Here is a 16480-nt window from a genome sequence, read left to right as displayed (position 1 = left end):
GACCCCCACATTTGAACGTCGATGTCATAAAATGCTACACAATAAACCTTCAACTGCCAGCAATGTCATGATCTCATTATTCCATTAACTAACATAGCACTCTATTTATACATATATTTTATATATAGATACTTACAATAAACCCCCTACAGACATTCAATCCGCTTTGCAACCTACAACACATTATATATCTTCATATATCACTGCCAACTTATATTTGCAGTTGTAAAAACTAGAACCAACCCTTGTTTCATGCAATTTTCTTTGTCATCTACGGATGGTAGCGACGCTATGGGCGGCAAACGTAAGTTTGTCAACTAATGCCATAATGTCATCAACCCCTATTTGCATAGTGCTGTCTTTGTCTTATTTATGAGTTCTGTTAGACGTTCGACGAGACAAAGTATTTGTCATGGTTTTTGGCGGAAAATATTACATCAGACTCTGAGACAGATTTTAAGAGCCTCCTAGCCTAGGCGATAGTGATACCCACAATATAACCGTACCTACAAAGCTACGAACCATGAGCCCGTGATCTAGACGAGATCCAGAGGCCGTGAGTTCAAGTCTCACCCAAGACAGTAATTTTTCCACTTTTAAATTTATTCTAAGCTTAAAGCTACGATTATCCAAAGTGGCCAAATATTCATCTTCCCCGCGTTATCTCGGCATTTTCTCATGGCTCATGGAAGCCTGGGGTCCGTTTGGCAACTAACCCCAAGAATTGGCGTAGACACTAGTTTTTACGAATGTGACTGCCATCTAGCCTTGCAACCGAGAGGGTAAACTAGGCCTTACTAGTCCGTTTTCCTCACGATGTTTTCCTTTACGGAAAAGCGACTGGTAAATATCAAATATTTTGTACAATAAGTTCCGAAAAACTCATTGGTACGAGCCGGGGTTTGAACCTGCGACCTCGGGATTGCAAGTCGCACGCTCTTACCGCTAGGCCACCAGCGCAGAACCTATAGCCTTGGTATAAAAGCTCTATGTATATAGTTCGTTTTTTTAGTATTAGAAAGAGCTTGCAAGAAGGTAAGCGATCTTGACATATCTTTTAATTGAAAAACGCTTTTTAAAAATCAAAAACTATTACTTATGAAAGCAGAAGAATGTAAAAGATGGTATTAGAATTAGATTCATAATTGTTACATATTTGCCCGTAATGTGTTTTTCAATTAAAAGATACATCAAGATTGTTTACCTTATTTCTAATGCTAAAAAAAACGAACTATAGGTAACATCGTAACCCCAGTGACACCCCTCACGTGCACTTTAATAAAACGGCATGACATCATCCAGGCGACCTAATGGCTGCTAGGTGTTGTATGTAATACATAATATACATATCTATACAGGGTAAGTAGTCTAACTGTCTGGGTCAGTACTCGTACCGGTAGGGTACTTAAACTAGTTATTTAGGATTGCGATATCCGGACACAACTGTGTGTATGCTTACTAGAAAATTTCAACTTTGATTCTGTGTTTGTAAACTCGTAAAAAGAAAAATATTTTTTCATTTTTATTTGCATATGTATGGGTTGTCATGACAACACACTAATAATATGAAACTAATAATATCTTTCGAGAAGAATGGGCCCCTGTATACTTTTACCTGTTTACAGTCTCCGCTATACCGGGTGTGGCCTGTAATATGAGCAAAAAATTAAACTGTAGGCTGTACTCCTCATACTGACCAATATTTGTTCAGCGACTTTTAAAAATAACTTGTTTTTTGATTTTTAATACACTCTAAAGTTTATTCTAAGACGCAATGTATTGCGAATTTTGTTATGTTTAAGGCGTGACAGCAACGTCAATGACAATGATATGGCATTGAAGATAATATTTATTTTGTATGAAAAATAGAGAGTCAAAATACTTCATAATTTTTAAAAGTTGTAGAACAAAAGTGTCACCGTTTGAGGAGTACAATCTATGTTTTAATTATTTGCTCATGTTACAGGCCACACCCGGTATAATAACTAAGTTTAGAGAAAGAGCTCTGAAAGGTCATCAACATCGACACAGTTTCAGAGATTTGCCAAAGTTTACAGGCTCATAATAATATTACAAAGTGCGTCGTGCTCTAGAAATGAATCTTTTGCTTATTTAATTAGGTAATTAAATATATTATTATTATAATATGATTACTGTACGCGCCACAAACGCTCTGATTTTATATTTTATAACATCGTTAATAATGACTTAAGTGCACGCTGTCTGTTGTCTAACCTAAGGTCCCATTTTCCGTGGTAGAGTCGACGTTAAACATATTTACATTTTCCGCCTTATTACAAAAGTAAAAACATATCTTTGACGTCGACTGTACTATCAGTAGGTAACACCTTAACTGAACATAAGCCTTAATCTACAGCCCTAGCCGCCTTTACTTTACATAAAAGAGTTATAAATAATATTAATAATAAAATGCCAACTGTTGCTCTTTTTTTGGATATGAGCAAGGCATTTGATTTTGTAGATCACAATGTACTGTTAAAAAAGTTAAATTGCTATGGTGTTCGGGGTCCTGCGGAAAATTGGATAAAGTGTTACTTGTCTAATCGTGTACAGGTCACACAAATAACCAAATTAAATGAAGTAACAAATACTATGGAGAATTTTGTTTCTTCAGACAGAGAAAATAATGTCGGAGTACCACAGGGCAGTATTTTAGGACCCCTATTGTTTATTATTTACATAAATGATCTACCTCGTGCAGTCCAACATCCTACAGTTATGTTTGCCGATGACACAACCATCGTAGTAGAAAGTCAAAATGTAGGAAATTATAATGATATAGTGAATAACGTTTTAGACGAAACTGTAGAATGGCTAACAAGAAATAACCTTACTATAAATACTGATAAAACCAAATATGTTTACTTTCGTACTAGGCAGGGAAAAGATCTGAAGCTTAATATAAAATGTAATGGGAAACCAATAGAGAAAGTAGAGTGTCAAAACTTCTTGGGTCTTTATGTGGACGAGCACTGTGAATGGAAAGAGCAAGTTCAGGCAGTCTGCAACAAAATTAATAAATTTGTATTTGCAATAAAAAAAATTAGACTTGTAACATCACATAAAACTGCCCTGTCAGTATATTACGGATACGTGTGTTCTGCTCTCAGATATGGAATTGTATTGTGGGGTAACTCATCTGACATATCGAAGGTTTTCATAGCTCAAAAGCGCTGCATACGAGCGATATTCGGTTTAAAACCTTTAGACTCATGTAGACCTATATTTAGACAACAAAGGATTCTAACGCTCACATGTTTATACATCCTGGAGGCATGTACCTTTGTAAAAAAACACATGGATCTATTTCTAATTAAAGACAATAATAATAAGCGAATAATTACACAAAAACCTTTGAACATGCCAGTAGCAAATTTGAGCCTATTTAAAAAGAATGCCTATTATATGTTAAGCAAAATTTATAATGCAGTGCCGAAATCTATTACTAGTTTAGTTGGACATAAATTTTATACAAATCTTAAGACATGGCTAATTGAAGAATGTTACTATTCATTAAATGATTTCTTTAATAATAACAATTTATAGAAATTGACATATTTATTACGTATTCTGACATTTAGTATTAATTATTGCCTTATTTTTACAATTCATATAAATTTAGATTTCAAAATAGCAAAATTATTAATGATTAAAATTAATTTTCTTTTGCTCTCAACTCTTAATTGTATATAAGATTGTTTGCATGTTGCATGTTGTAAGACTTGTAAGAGACTTTAGATATAGGTGTACATTTTGCATGCTGCAATTCAGCTAAATGTGTGATGCTTTTTCAACTATAATATTTTAGACCTTTTGTTACCACATTTAATGCAAATAAAGAGCTTACTTACTTACTTACTTACTTACTTACTTACTTACTTATGTACCTTGCAGTAAGATTCAAGACGAATCAGTTAGGAATGGGATGGTATTACGTACATTTCAGTATTTTCAGTGGAGGTTGTGGCGCCGACGCGGCGCGGGCGACGCGCAGCGTCATTGGACCGGAGGAATTGGATGTACGGCATACATTGCTGCTTTGAAATGGGTACCTAGTTAACATTAAATAAATAATGGTAGCTAGTTATTTATTTTTTACAGCAAACGCACGAGGGTTAAACATACTTTGCTACCTAGTGAAACACATTTTTTTTCTAGGTAAGTAACTGTAAAATATTACAAATTTAATCCAACAATGAACCAATTTGAACGCCAACACGAGAAAACCACAGTTCTGTGCAACTTCCTCGTCGGTTTAAAGAGAGCCGTTCCGAACTGATGTGTTGAAAATTATTATTGTAGTGACGCCTCGTGAATGTCAGCTGGAGTTACTAAATATTAAGTATAAATTTTAGGTACCTACCTGACCACCACCAGTTGCATAATCACTATAATCAGTACACTTTGTTTTTTGTTCACAACGACTTCTTATAGATAAGAAGCCTTACACCTAAACCTTATCCCACCAAAAACATAAATGTAAAAAAGGAGAGCCAAGTTCAATACAAAAATTATGCTTGGCTGTGGGGCTCGCCGCAAAAAGAATGGAGATCTAAATGAGTGCCACTGCCAAGTTCTATGCAAAATCCAAATATGTATTTATAGGAACAAAATAACATTATAAACAAGTATTAAACTCTATTTCTTTGCTTTATTGGATACCTATAACAATTGCTGTTATTTAAAAAAATGTGAGATCTTAAAGTAGATTAGATTTGACTTGGCCAGTTTTCATTATATCAATCATTTTATGTATATTGTAATTCTGATAAAACCTGGCCAAGCCAAATCTAACCTACTTTAAGATCTCACATTTTTTTAAATAACAGCAATTGTTATAGGTATCCAATAAAGCAAAGAAATAGAGTTTAATACTTGTTTATAATGTTATTTTGTTCCTATAAATACATATTTGGATTTTGCATAGAACTTGGCAGTGGCACTCATTTAGATCTCCATTCTTTTTGCGGCGAGCCCCACAGCCAAGCATAATTTTTGTATTGAACTTGGCTCTCCTTTTTTACATTTATGTTTTTGGTGGGATATCAATACTTTTTGTAAAGAAAACTAGGCAGGTATTGAGATTTAATGTTTTTTTTAATACAGTTGCTCAAAAAGTGCTACTTTACGTAGCTGTTTAGCGTGCGGAAAGTTGGTTATCTCGAACTAGTGCTTTTTACTTTTCCAATTTTTTTAAATTTATACTTGTTCCAATTCACGACTACTTATTGATGAGTGTTAATATTAGTTTCCTTTAAACGTCGTAATCAGCATAAAAACCTACCGTTAATGTAAGAATACGAAAAATATTACATTTTCATATTTAATTACTTACCTCTTCATCATTATAACACGTTTATTTTTTAATATTCAATATTGAAAATTCCGTTCTTAATAAGTTGACTGAATGGAACGGAATAGCTGCCAAACGCCCATAGATATAATATACTTAAAGACGACTTCTAACCGAGCTGTCACTGTTACCACTTTTGTTTAGTGTACGATTAACAATGTTTTTCTTATTTTTTCGCAACTGTATTAAAAAACGTCGTTCGATACACGTGCGGAAATGTCATTCTTCACTCGTCCCGAGTCTTGCCACTCGCCTGCGGCTCGTGGCAAGATATCTCGGTACTCGTGAAGTAATGACATACCTTCCGCACTAGCATCGAAATGTACTATTCTTGTGTTTCCGCTGTATGGTTTTTACTTCTGTTCTTTGTATAATTATGTGGTGCCGCGCGCCGCCGACGACACACCGTTGGCCGGTTGTTTAGAGCGTATTACAAGTTTTTTGTATGGGGACACCACTTATTTTTTGACTAAACTTTATTTTAATATAGCAAATATAATAATACATATATTGGGGTAGTTTCAAATATCTGCTTGTAACGGTTCCAACGCTACAATAAAAAAATATTTTTTTGTATGGGGACCACCCCTATTTTTTAACTTTTTTTATTTTTAGATTTTTTCCTACGCTTTACACACAATAACCGAGCTGGATTCCAAATTTCATCCTTCTAGGTCATCTGGAAGTAGGTTAGGTTTAGGTACTTATATGTCAGTCCCAATAAAAAATGGTTTTTTTGTATGGGGACCCCCCCTATTTTTAAACTTTATTTTATTTTTAGATTTTTTCCTACGGTTACACACAATAAACGAGCTGGATTCCAAATTTCATCCTTCTAGGTCATCTGGAAGTAGGTTAGGTTTAGGTACTTATATGTCAGTCCCAATAAAAAGTGGTTTTTTTGTATGGGGACCCCCCCTATTTTTTAACTTTATTTTATTTTTAGATTTTTTCCTACGGTTACACACAATAACCAAGCTGGATTCCAAATTTCATCCTTCTAGGTCATCTGGAAGTAGGTTAGGTTTAGGTACTATAAGTCATAAGTCAGTCTTAAAATTTACGACTTTTTGACCTTCATACCTTTATAACCGTTTGAGCTAGCTTCATGAAATTTGGGCTTCTAGATATCCTTATGGATATAATTAAACACACGTAGTTTTATGTGTTTACGTCAAAGATGTTTTGAGTTATAGAAGGGTCAAAAGTGGCACCAAGTGGTTCGTGTAATATTACACTTGGCGCTGGCTAGCCAGTTCCTTTGCTTGAACTTGGCTTGACACGCTGCCGCGTGTCTAGATACCTTTAAACGAGCAATTCTTGTATACATTTGTATGTATCGGGGATCTCGGAAACGGCTCTATCCATTTCGATGAAATTTGCTATGCTAACCCCCCATGGTTTTTGGGGGCGAATCATCGGTCTAGCTAGGTATTTTGTCTCTGAGAAAACGCACATTTTTGAAATTTTATATTTTTTCCGAGCAAAGCTCTTTCTCCCAGATACGAGTATTAGGCCACCCTGGTGCAGCTTTTTCCGCCAAATTATTTACTACGAACATTTACCTACCTACAAAAATTAAACTTGACTGAAACATATTATTAATATTATTATACATATCATTACACACTGCAGACTCTGAAAAGTCAGTCGGTCTGCTTTAAATGCGACAAAATATAAAATATAAAAAAGCAGCAATGTACACGCTACACCATTAGCACCCTAGCGTCCCATACATCCCGTCAGTGTCCCACCGCCGCCGTCCGCGTCACGCGCGCTATCCGCCATGGGGCTCGAAAAGAGAACCATCAAGATAATCGTCATTGTTGTGGTCACCATCGTCATTCTTGGTAAGTTTCATACATAGACTGATTAAAAACATTGCACCTCGCGTCGCGCTGTCGGGTAAAAAACAGCAATGTACACGAGACACCATTAGCACCCTAGCGTCCCATACATCCCGTCAGTGTCTCGCCGCCGCCGTCCGCGTCACGCGCGTCATCCGCCATGGGGCTCGAAAAGAGGACCATCAAGATCATTGTCATTGTTGTGGTCACCATCGTCATTTTCGGTAAGTTTATTAAATTTAAATGAACGCCAATGCCCAGTATTTTTTTTTAATTTATAGCCTGGAAAAACAATGAAACAATAAGAGCAAAATTTAATTAAAAGTTATCTACTATGCGAGATAAACCTTTGCGCCTATTTTTGCCGCCTTTTTGTACTGACACAATTGGTTTGTTAATATTAGGGGCTGAATCAAATGACTGCTTAAATAATAATTAATTAATCTATAATTTGGCTCTGTAATGTTAATACGAGTACGTAAAAAGTATCTTTCATAGCTGTTGTAATTCCTTGATAAATAAATAGATATATTTTGATGTGAATAGTGTTAGGTAGTTCAGACACACTAAGTATTATTATAATCATTTTGTACTAAATAAAGTTTTGTGTTTATTTTGAGGAGCTTATTAAGTTTACCAAATTTTAACAAAGTCTGAGACTCAAAATTCAACAACTAAACGAAAATGTTTTCCTTATTGTATTTCTGTTCAGTGCTTTTAACTGTACATCTGGGGGCACGGCAGTGCCCCCGCCAAGTCGAGCAATATCATTTTCTGTGTATTTTAACATCATATATTTTATTTCTTACTTTAAATAATTTTAGGGAATTATGTATTTTAACTGTATGGTGCACAATAAAGAATATGTATTTACTTAGGTACGCATACTACGTTTCTAAGAAGTTGAAATCTTTTCAGGAGGCTTATTGGGGCTCCTACTTGGTCTCTTGTTGTACCCGTATTATGTAGGTAAGTCCAGATTTTATTATACACTAACGACCCGCCCCGGCTTCGCACGGTTTACACAAATCCGTAACAAATTATACACTTAAACTTTCCTCAAGAATCACTCTATTGATAGGTGAAAACCGCTTTACTTAAAAACTTAAAAACCGTTCAGTAGTTTTTGAATTTATCGCGATCATATAGACAGACAGCTAAAGCGGCAGTGGGGACTTTGATTTATAAGATGTAGTGATATGTATCATATAGCACGGTATTAGCTATGCTATAGGGCCTATACAGACGGACTGCAAACGCACTGCAATTTGTATGAGAATTACACACCGACTAACACACCAACTGCAACGTCGGCGTGCAGTTCTCATACAAGTTGCAGTCGGGTTGCAGTTCGTCTGTACCAGGCTACTGGTCCTCAGTCGGCTGTAAAGGTTTGCGTCCTTTACAGCCTTGTTTTCTGTGTGCCGGAGTCTTAATAAAAAAAAAAAATCTACTTATTAATAAAGTCCTCAGCTCGGGACTTAAAAGACACGGAAGTTTTTAGCGCAGTCTCGTAAAAACGAGTAGAGTTCTTCAAAAGACTTAAAAGAATTCAACATTAAATTCAGATCGAAATGTATCCTTGAGTTTAGTACACTGACGGACTTTAATTGTTGTGCTATTTGGGGTTCACTTTAGACATTTCATACCAAATAGCTTTCAGACCAAATTAGCTGGAATCAACAAAATAAAGTCTGTGGCCGTACTAGAGTTAGACCGAGATAAGTCTGCAACGATTTTGATAGCACACGCAGTGCAAAAAATTTCATAGAAATTTGACGTTTAAAATAGCACTTGCACTGCGTGTGCTATCTAAATCGTTGCAGACTTGTCTTGGTCTAACTCTAACATGTTTCTATGTAATAGTGTTGGAGGTGTGGCCCCGCTCGGTGGATGACTACAGATGGGATCAACCCCTCATCGAGTTCCGACCTGCGGATCCAGGCTCCTTCCATCCTTGGATCCAGCGTACCAATGACTTCCTCAGAGGTGTGTTCCTATAGCACTCTATTAACCGTGTCTATCAGAGCGATATATTTAAAAAGGGAAATATAAATCAGTTCATCCAGTTCAGGCCTGAGGATCCAGGGGGCCGATTTTTGAATTTCGTTCACTCGATTTCGTCACTCGAAAATCGGTGGAAAACGACGAAATGCTAATTTTTGAAATACGAGCGATCGAAATTTGGAATCTAGTGGTATTGACCACTCGATTTCAATTCTATTAGTAGAATTTAAACGCCTAGTAGTGGAGATATCATTTAACGAAATACACGAAATCGAGTGGTCGAATTTCAAAAATCGGCCCCCAGGCTCCTAACTTCCATCGTTGGATCCAGCGTACCAATGATTTTCTCAGAGGTAGTTAAGTGTCATTATAGCACTCTATTAACTGTGTCTGTAAGAGAGCGATATATCTTAAAATGGACAGAGATCAGTTCATCAAGTTCAGACCTGCGGATCCAGGTACCTTCCATCCTTGGATCCAGCGTACCAATGATTTCCTCAGACGTAATTGTCACTATTGCACTCTATTAACTGTGTTAGTCAGAGCAATAAATAAAATTTATGGTATATAGTTTAAATTTACTCTTTTCTCCAGTGTACGAAACCATGGTCCCCGAGAGTCCGCCACGCGCGCCTTGCACCACTCGCGAGCGCATGCATACAATGCCTCGCCCCCCGGACTGCGACCAGGCTATGAGGAGATGGGACCCGTGTACCATCGACATGGGATACGGGTACCCTATGGGTACCCCATGTGTATTCCTTCGACTGTCTCACGTAAGTCTAATACTTACATGCTTACAAATGCCTCGTCCCGTACTCTAATTGAGTAATTTCATTTTACGTGTTAATATAATTACTTTTCTATTAATTCAATTGTGTATTGTAGTTCTTCCTGCATGTTAATGTATTTTCATCACACTCGCTCAGTAAATGTGGAATTGCACGCAGGTTTAGTTGGAGTTATAGAAAAAGCCTTTTCCCTAGGGAGTCAGTGGCGTAACTAGGGGGGGGGGGGTTGGAGCACGTGCCCCGGGCGCCGTCCAAGGGGGGGCGCCAAAATGTGTGAAATGCGGATGGTAATCTGGCCCTCCGGCAAATTTGGTGCCTGCCCCGGGCGCCATATCCTCTAGCTACGCCACTGTAGGGAGTTATGCAGTTTCTAGTGCTAATTAACAGTTTTTGTCTTTATACTTAATTTTTGTATCGCAAATCGCAAGTGTGATGAAAAACATTGTCTGTAACTCGGGCGTAATAATATTGCAAACTCGAGTCTATAAATCGCTCCGGCAGGCCGTCGCGATTTAACTATACTCTCGTTTGCAATATTTAACTTACGCCCCATGTTGCACAATGTATGTAATGTAAATTGTGTGTGTGATTTATTGACTTCGCAGGTGAACTACTGGACACCGCATCCTTACAACTACTCAATGAATCTGCACATCCCGCCTGAGATGCCTAAGCACATAAGAGATGGAATGGTAAGAATTATTGTTGTAAAGTTGTAACTCTCTCTTTCTTTTCATCAGCCTAGGTAAGTAGTATACGACTGGCAACCAAGCTTACGAATGTTCAGGGTCACCTTGGTCGGAGCGTAATACAATTTGTTTACCAGCCCTCGCAATTACGCGTACTCAACCGTGTAGTAGGGGCTTTAGTATAATTACCTTGATTGCGTTCTATTGCTTCGGAACGCAGGGTCCGCTTTCCGATATTTTTCTCCTCCGCTTCGCCAGATCTTCAGCATGTAGCAAATGTTGGGCATACGTCAAATAATATCTACGTAGGCTAGTTTTTCAAGCTTTTATTTAACTGGCAATGAACGCATGACTGTAAGTGCCTACATACCGTAGTTTCAATTAAAACGGCCCCAATATCAAGGCCAGAATTGACCTTACTTCAAATATCTTATAAGCGTTAGCGTGATAATCTGTGTGATTCCCAGGCTGCAGCTAATGGCATGGACTACATCTGGGTATCCTGTCAAGGAGAATTTGGCGCAGACAAGGAAAACATCGGTCCAATCCACTACATCACCGGTGGCCTGCCTCCAGGGTTCCCTCTGAGCCGTCTCCACACAGCTGACAGGATACCGTATGCCAGTAGACATCTGCCAGAGAAGGATCCTGGACCGCTGGTCGGCGTGTTCTTTAAGGAGCCTAGACGTATGTATTATTCCATTTTTACTTCCATCTCAGCTTTTTCTGTTTCAAAGAAGCTGCCAAAGATAAAAAGCAATGTCTATGTCGACGGCTACCTTCGCAGTCCCCCTAAGTTAGGTTGCACTTCTAACCCAGACTCATAATCTTCACCTGGTCTTCATCTTATATTGGCTGTGACCCATTGACTTTCATGAGGAACAAGTGAGGGTCTAGACTAGGTCCTTGTGGGATTCCCATCGCTATTTCTGAACTGCAACCTAACATGGGAATGAAGTACAGGAGTTGACCTAGAAGATATCCTTGTGGTACTCCCATTTTCGATGTTGTCTCGGATGAAATGACAAAAAGCTGAGATTTAAGTCTGCCTTAAGACTAAGGCCCTTGAGTTTACTACTGATAAGGAAGGATATCGGAACCATACATTACTTCACCGGTGGCCTGCCTCCAGGGTTCCCTTTGAGCTATTTCCTCATAGCTGATAGGATTCCGTACACCAGCAGACACCTGTTGGAAGGTGCCTAGACTTATGTATATTTAGGTCTTACTTCACATAAGTCGCCAAAGACAACGTCAACCCCATTAAGGTCACTGTCATTAACGTTATGAGGAACAGAGTAGGAAGGGGCCTGAATTAAATCCTTGTTGTACTCGTAGATTTTAACAGTGTTGTTATCTTGGGTGAACTGATAACTTATACCTTATTGAATTGATTATCATCTATTCCAGGTGGCGTGGTGATCAACGTCGAGTGCCGAATCTGGGCGCGGGACATCTACTACGACGGGACTGGACGCACTGGGCGAGCTCGCTTCGAAATCTTCGTCGAGTAAATGTTTGAAGATGCCTTTTTAATCAGGGCAAAGGCTTTTTCACTCTCTTATGATCCTGGTGTTGAGTTTTTGAGTTTTGCAGCTAAGGAAGTCCTCTTGGGATGTCAGTCTGGGCATGCCTATACAAAGAAACTGTACTTACAGAGTACATAATTGTCACCCATCGTATTTTCTCGGAAACGTTCGTATTTGTCATGCTACTTCAGTCAACCTCAGTACTTTAAGTACTGTGACTGACTGTAATAGCAAGACACGGTCGTAGGTTTCCGTGAAAATACGATAGAAAATAATTATGCACTACATCTGTACAAGTTTTTTTTAAGTACGGGAAAATATATCGGCAAGCGTTTGGCGTTTTATGTTATTCATCTTGTTGATCGAAATACCGAAACTTTTAATAAGAAAAAAATTAAGCATTTTTCACCTTAATTTTCAATAAACCTTCTGTATAATATACAACTTAATTTATTTATATAGCGGTAAGTCTAACTAAAGCTAAGTTAAGGCTTCGGTGGAAGCCGTGGATATGAGTCCGCTGTAGTGTGAGCCTGCAGACAGCGCTTTGAACATTATAGCGATGTTCCACCTGTGGCCTATTTTATAAAGCTACAAGTTACAATTTACAAGCGGAAGTCTTGTTCTAACACATAGGGTTAGAAAGAGACTTCCGCTTGTAAATTGTAACTTGTAGCTTTATAAAATAGGCCACTGGTGTTTTTTTTTATAATTATTTTATATACAAAATGTCGTAATCAATTTACGGACTAAATATTCAAGCCTGGAGCCGACTTTCGACTTTGTACCAGTAGCCATAGAGACTAGCGGCCCTTGGTGCGCTGACACAAAAAAAAAATAAGAAGGTTAGGTCAACGCCTCCGGGAAAAAAGCGGCGACCCCAGGTCCGGCGCATATTTAGTCCAGCATACTTCGCAGGACTAAACGCTGGCTGTTCAAATGGCTCCTCTACACGATGGGCCAACGCCGGCCACACCAAAGGACGCATGCGTCAGAGGGAGCAAGTGATATTGCTATCTCGTTCTACCGCATGGCTGCGTCCCTTGGAGTGGCCGGCGCTGGCCTATCGTGTAGAGGAGCTAGAGGCAACGCCAGCAGCGTGCGAGGCACATTTACCCGGGTACCTATCGACCCTAGTCTGTAAATTTCTATAATATTACTTTTTATATTTGTTACTTACATAAATAAATAAGACAGGCATTTACTTATAATTACCTCCATAATATATTATATGTATTATATTCGACGTCATAGTTCAGGCATAAATCATTACCGTGCCCCGGTAGTGAAGGTCAAGTCGCTAAATGTCAAAATATAATAGCCGTTAGGGATACATTCTTAATGTCACTTTTTGTCATTACATAATGTTTAAGCTGTTTTTTAAGTCACTTAAATAGAATTAGATTTCGATTATCTATCTTAAAAAGTTGTTGTTCAATAAATAAGATTAAATAATATAACAAAACTATTTAACAGAACGTTAAAGTTGAACATACAGAACATTATAAATTCTAATGAATATACATGTTATAAACTTATAACCGTAGATATAACAGCCATTTACAGAAACATGCCAAAGTAGTACTTAAATCGAAAATCAGTAAATTATATAAGTTATTTGTTAAGTTTGTCAAAATTATAAGACTTCTAATTATAAACCTGGGAACAACAACTAAGTATCATCAATATTAATTGAACAGTTAAGACATCGTATTTATTTTCTATTTCCTGTTCTTATTATAAAACAACTGAGTACAATAACAAAGATGCATATTATCTTCACTTCGTATTGTTTTTTTTTTATATAATTTATACTAAATGTTTAGGTGAAGCGATACTTCACACCTGGACAGCTTCTAACACTTTACAAAGCTCAAGTCCGGTCGTGTATGGAGTATTGCAGCCACCTGTGGGATGGCTCAGCTAAATACCAACTCGCCGCTTTGGACTCAGTGGAGTGCAGAGCCAGGAGGATGATTGGCGACAAGAAGCTAAAGGCTAAGCTTCAGTCTTTGGCCCATCGGCGGAAAGTCGCCAGCCTGTCGGTATTCTACACGTTGCACTTCGGGGAGTGTGCCCAAGAGCTACACGAGCTTATTCCACCGTCCCCATTCTACCATCGGACTTTTAGACGCACGGCCGGTTTCCATCCTTACTTGGTAGATATTCCTCCAATTCGCACGAAGCGCTTTGCTTCTACTTTCCTTATGCGCACTGCCAAGGAATGGAATTCCTTGCCGGCGTCTATATTTCCGTGTTCTTATAACCCGGCAACCTTCAAATCAAGAGTGAACAGGCACCTTCTGGGCGAGCTCGCTCCATCGTAGACCACGTCTACGCCTCGGCTAGTCTGTTGCCATGAGTAAGCCCATTCATAATAAAAAAAAAAAAAAAAGGTTTAAGTTACCTAAGAACTGAAATTATTGTTTTATAAAGTAGCACTAAGTCATAATATTAATTAATATTGAATTAGCTAATTGCTGGATTAGCTTAGGTACTGATAATGTATTTTCTAAAAATCCCCAAGCATTTGTGATAAGTAGAGAGCTTTTTCAATAAGTGCGTTGGGATAAGATCGAAAGGGTTCTTCATGAGGGGCAAGACACAAAATCTTATTATGCTTAGGCATACCGGCAATTTTTCGGCCTACCCCTCATAAACCATTCAATCTTACCCAACCTCATGTTAATTACTAAAAAGCATCTTGACATTTTTTTGTGTACCTATATAACGCAGTAACAATGCAATTAAACAACTGTACCGCTATTCGGAACCTAATAATAATATAGAGAATGGCAACCCTGTTGTCGGTCGTATTGTCCTTTTCTAGCATATACGTCCCTCTCTCTCCCACACTCCCACCACACAGCAGTTTGCTTTTTGGCGGTTGTCGCAAAAACAAATTTCCAACTCATTGGCTTGCTGTTTTTCCATCTGGAAGGTCGTGAAGCTAAACTGCTGGTGAGTTTTTGAATTGTACCCCAGTTTAGCTGACTATATTGAAAAACAGTTTCTAACGGCTTTTGCCGTTCGAAATAAATAATTAAATTTAGTGTCCGTTAAACTATCTAGCAAATAAAAACGATCCGGAATAGTAATGTGTAAGTTTTCAAAGGCTGCCTGCGCGCACCGTGGCTATGCTAATGAAAATACTAAAACACATAATGGTAGAAAACACATCGAGCTGGTAAAGCGTGCACTTGTCACCATTAGAATTTAATTAATATTATACCTACATTAAGTCTCTTCAGAGTCTTATTACTTAATTACTTTAAATCTTTGTGTGTCTATAATAACTGTTGAAATTAGGTATAACACTTAAATGGTGATGTGTGGAGGCATACCCTTCAGTTTTCAAGTGATTTGTGTTTTCGAATACGAAAGGATCGGATAGTTAATACGTGTTACGTAGAACCTACGTATTAAGGTAGAAGCTTATAGACGTGTAGGGTTTATCTGTCCAAGTATCTATCAGCAACTTGTCGGTTTATCCCGTTCCGGGTTAAATATAATATTGCATTTTTGGTAATAAACTTGCTGATAAATAACGTGTACCCGCTTAGGAGTCGACGAAGCCCCGCTTCGCGGGGCTTCTATTTCCGCTCTGAGGGACACAAGGTAACGAACAAACCTACATCGCAAGAATTGCATTTATTTTTGTGGAAAGTGAGTACTTCGGCAGTACGTAAACTTAAGTCTGACTAGATAAAGAGATATATTAGCATGGCTCTGCGCAAGAATGACATGGAAATCCTTAAGTATCTCACTCCTTATCAATTTACATCTCTCCAACTAGATCTTAGATTTTGAAAAAAAAAAAAAAAAAAAATGGTTAAAATGTAGGTAGATAGGTATCTCTTTAAATAAATAACAGGTACTAACAGCTTAAAAGAACTCTTGCATGTAGTTGCTATATGTGCTTGTATTATTTTGGATTTGAATAACTTGATTATTCATTCTATATGTAACTATAGGTACATACAAGACGGTTCTTTAAGCCTACCTACCTACCTACATAAATAGTACCTACACTTGTAAACGTTTTAAATAAAATCGGAAGCCTGTGACTTGAAAGGGCATTAACAATATGGGAATGTTTAGATTGATTCATTGACGAAGACGCATGGTTTGCTTCATAATTTCAAATTATATTCGCTAACTGTAGAGTTAAAGTTTAGTCATGGCAAATCTCGTCACCGTGAATGACACTTTCTAAAAGTGCCTATTAAAGTAAATCCTTTCC

The 16480-nt window shown here is 37.8% G+C and overlaps 1 protein-coding gene across 1 annotated transcript; it reads left to right on the top strand.

Annotated features, from left to right (window-relative positions):
* The first annotated feature begins 7358 nt into the window (after positions 1-7358).
* Positions 7359-12237, top strand: LOC134663454 (sodium/potassium-transporting ATPase subunit beta-2-like). Its single transcript, XM_063519824.1, has 7 exons — positions 7359-7445; positions 8140-8190; positions 9088-9210; positions 9823-10004; positions 10625-10711; positions 11176-11395; positions 12119-12237. Exons 1-7 carry the CDS (start codon positions 7382-7384, stop codon positions 12220-12222), a joined length of 831 nt encoding a protein of 276 aa, XP_063375894.1. The 5' UTR covers positions 7359-7381; the 3' UTR covers positions 12223-12237.
* Positions 12238-16480: the final 4243 nt, after the last annotated feature.

This window comes from Cydia fagiglandana, chromosome 4 (genome assembly GCF_963556715.1).
Source record: "Cydia fagiglandana chromosome 4, ilCydFagi1.1, whole genome shotgun sequence".
NCBI lineage: Eukaryota > Metazoa > Arthropoda > Insecta > Lepidoptera > Tortricidae > Cydia > Cydia fagiglandana.
Note: the sequence above shows the minus strand (reverse complement) of the source record. Positions and strands in the feature narration are given on the sequence as shown.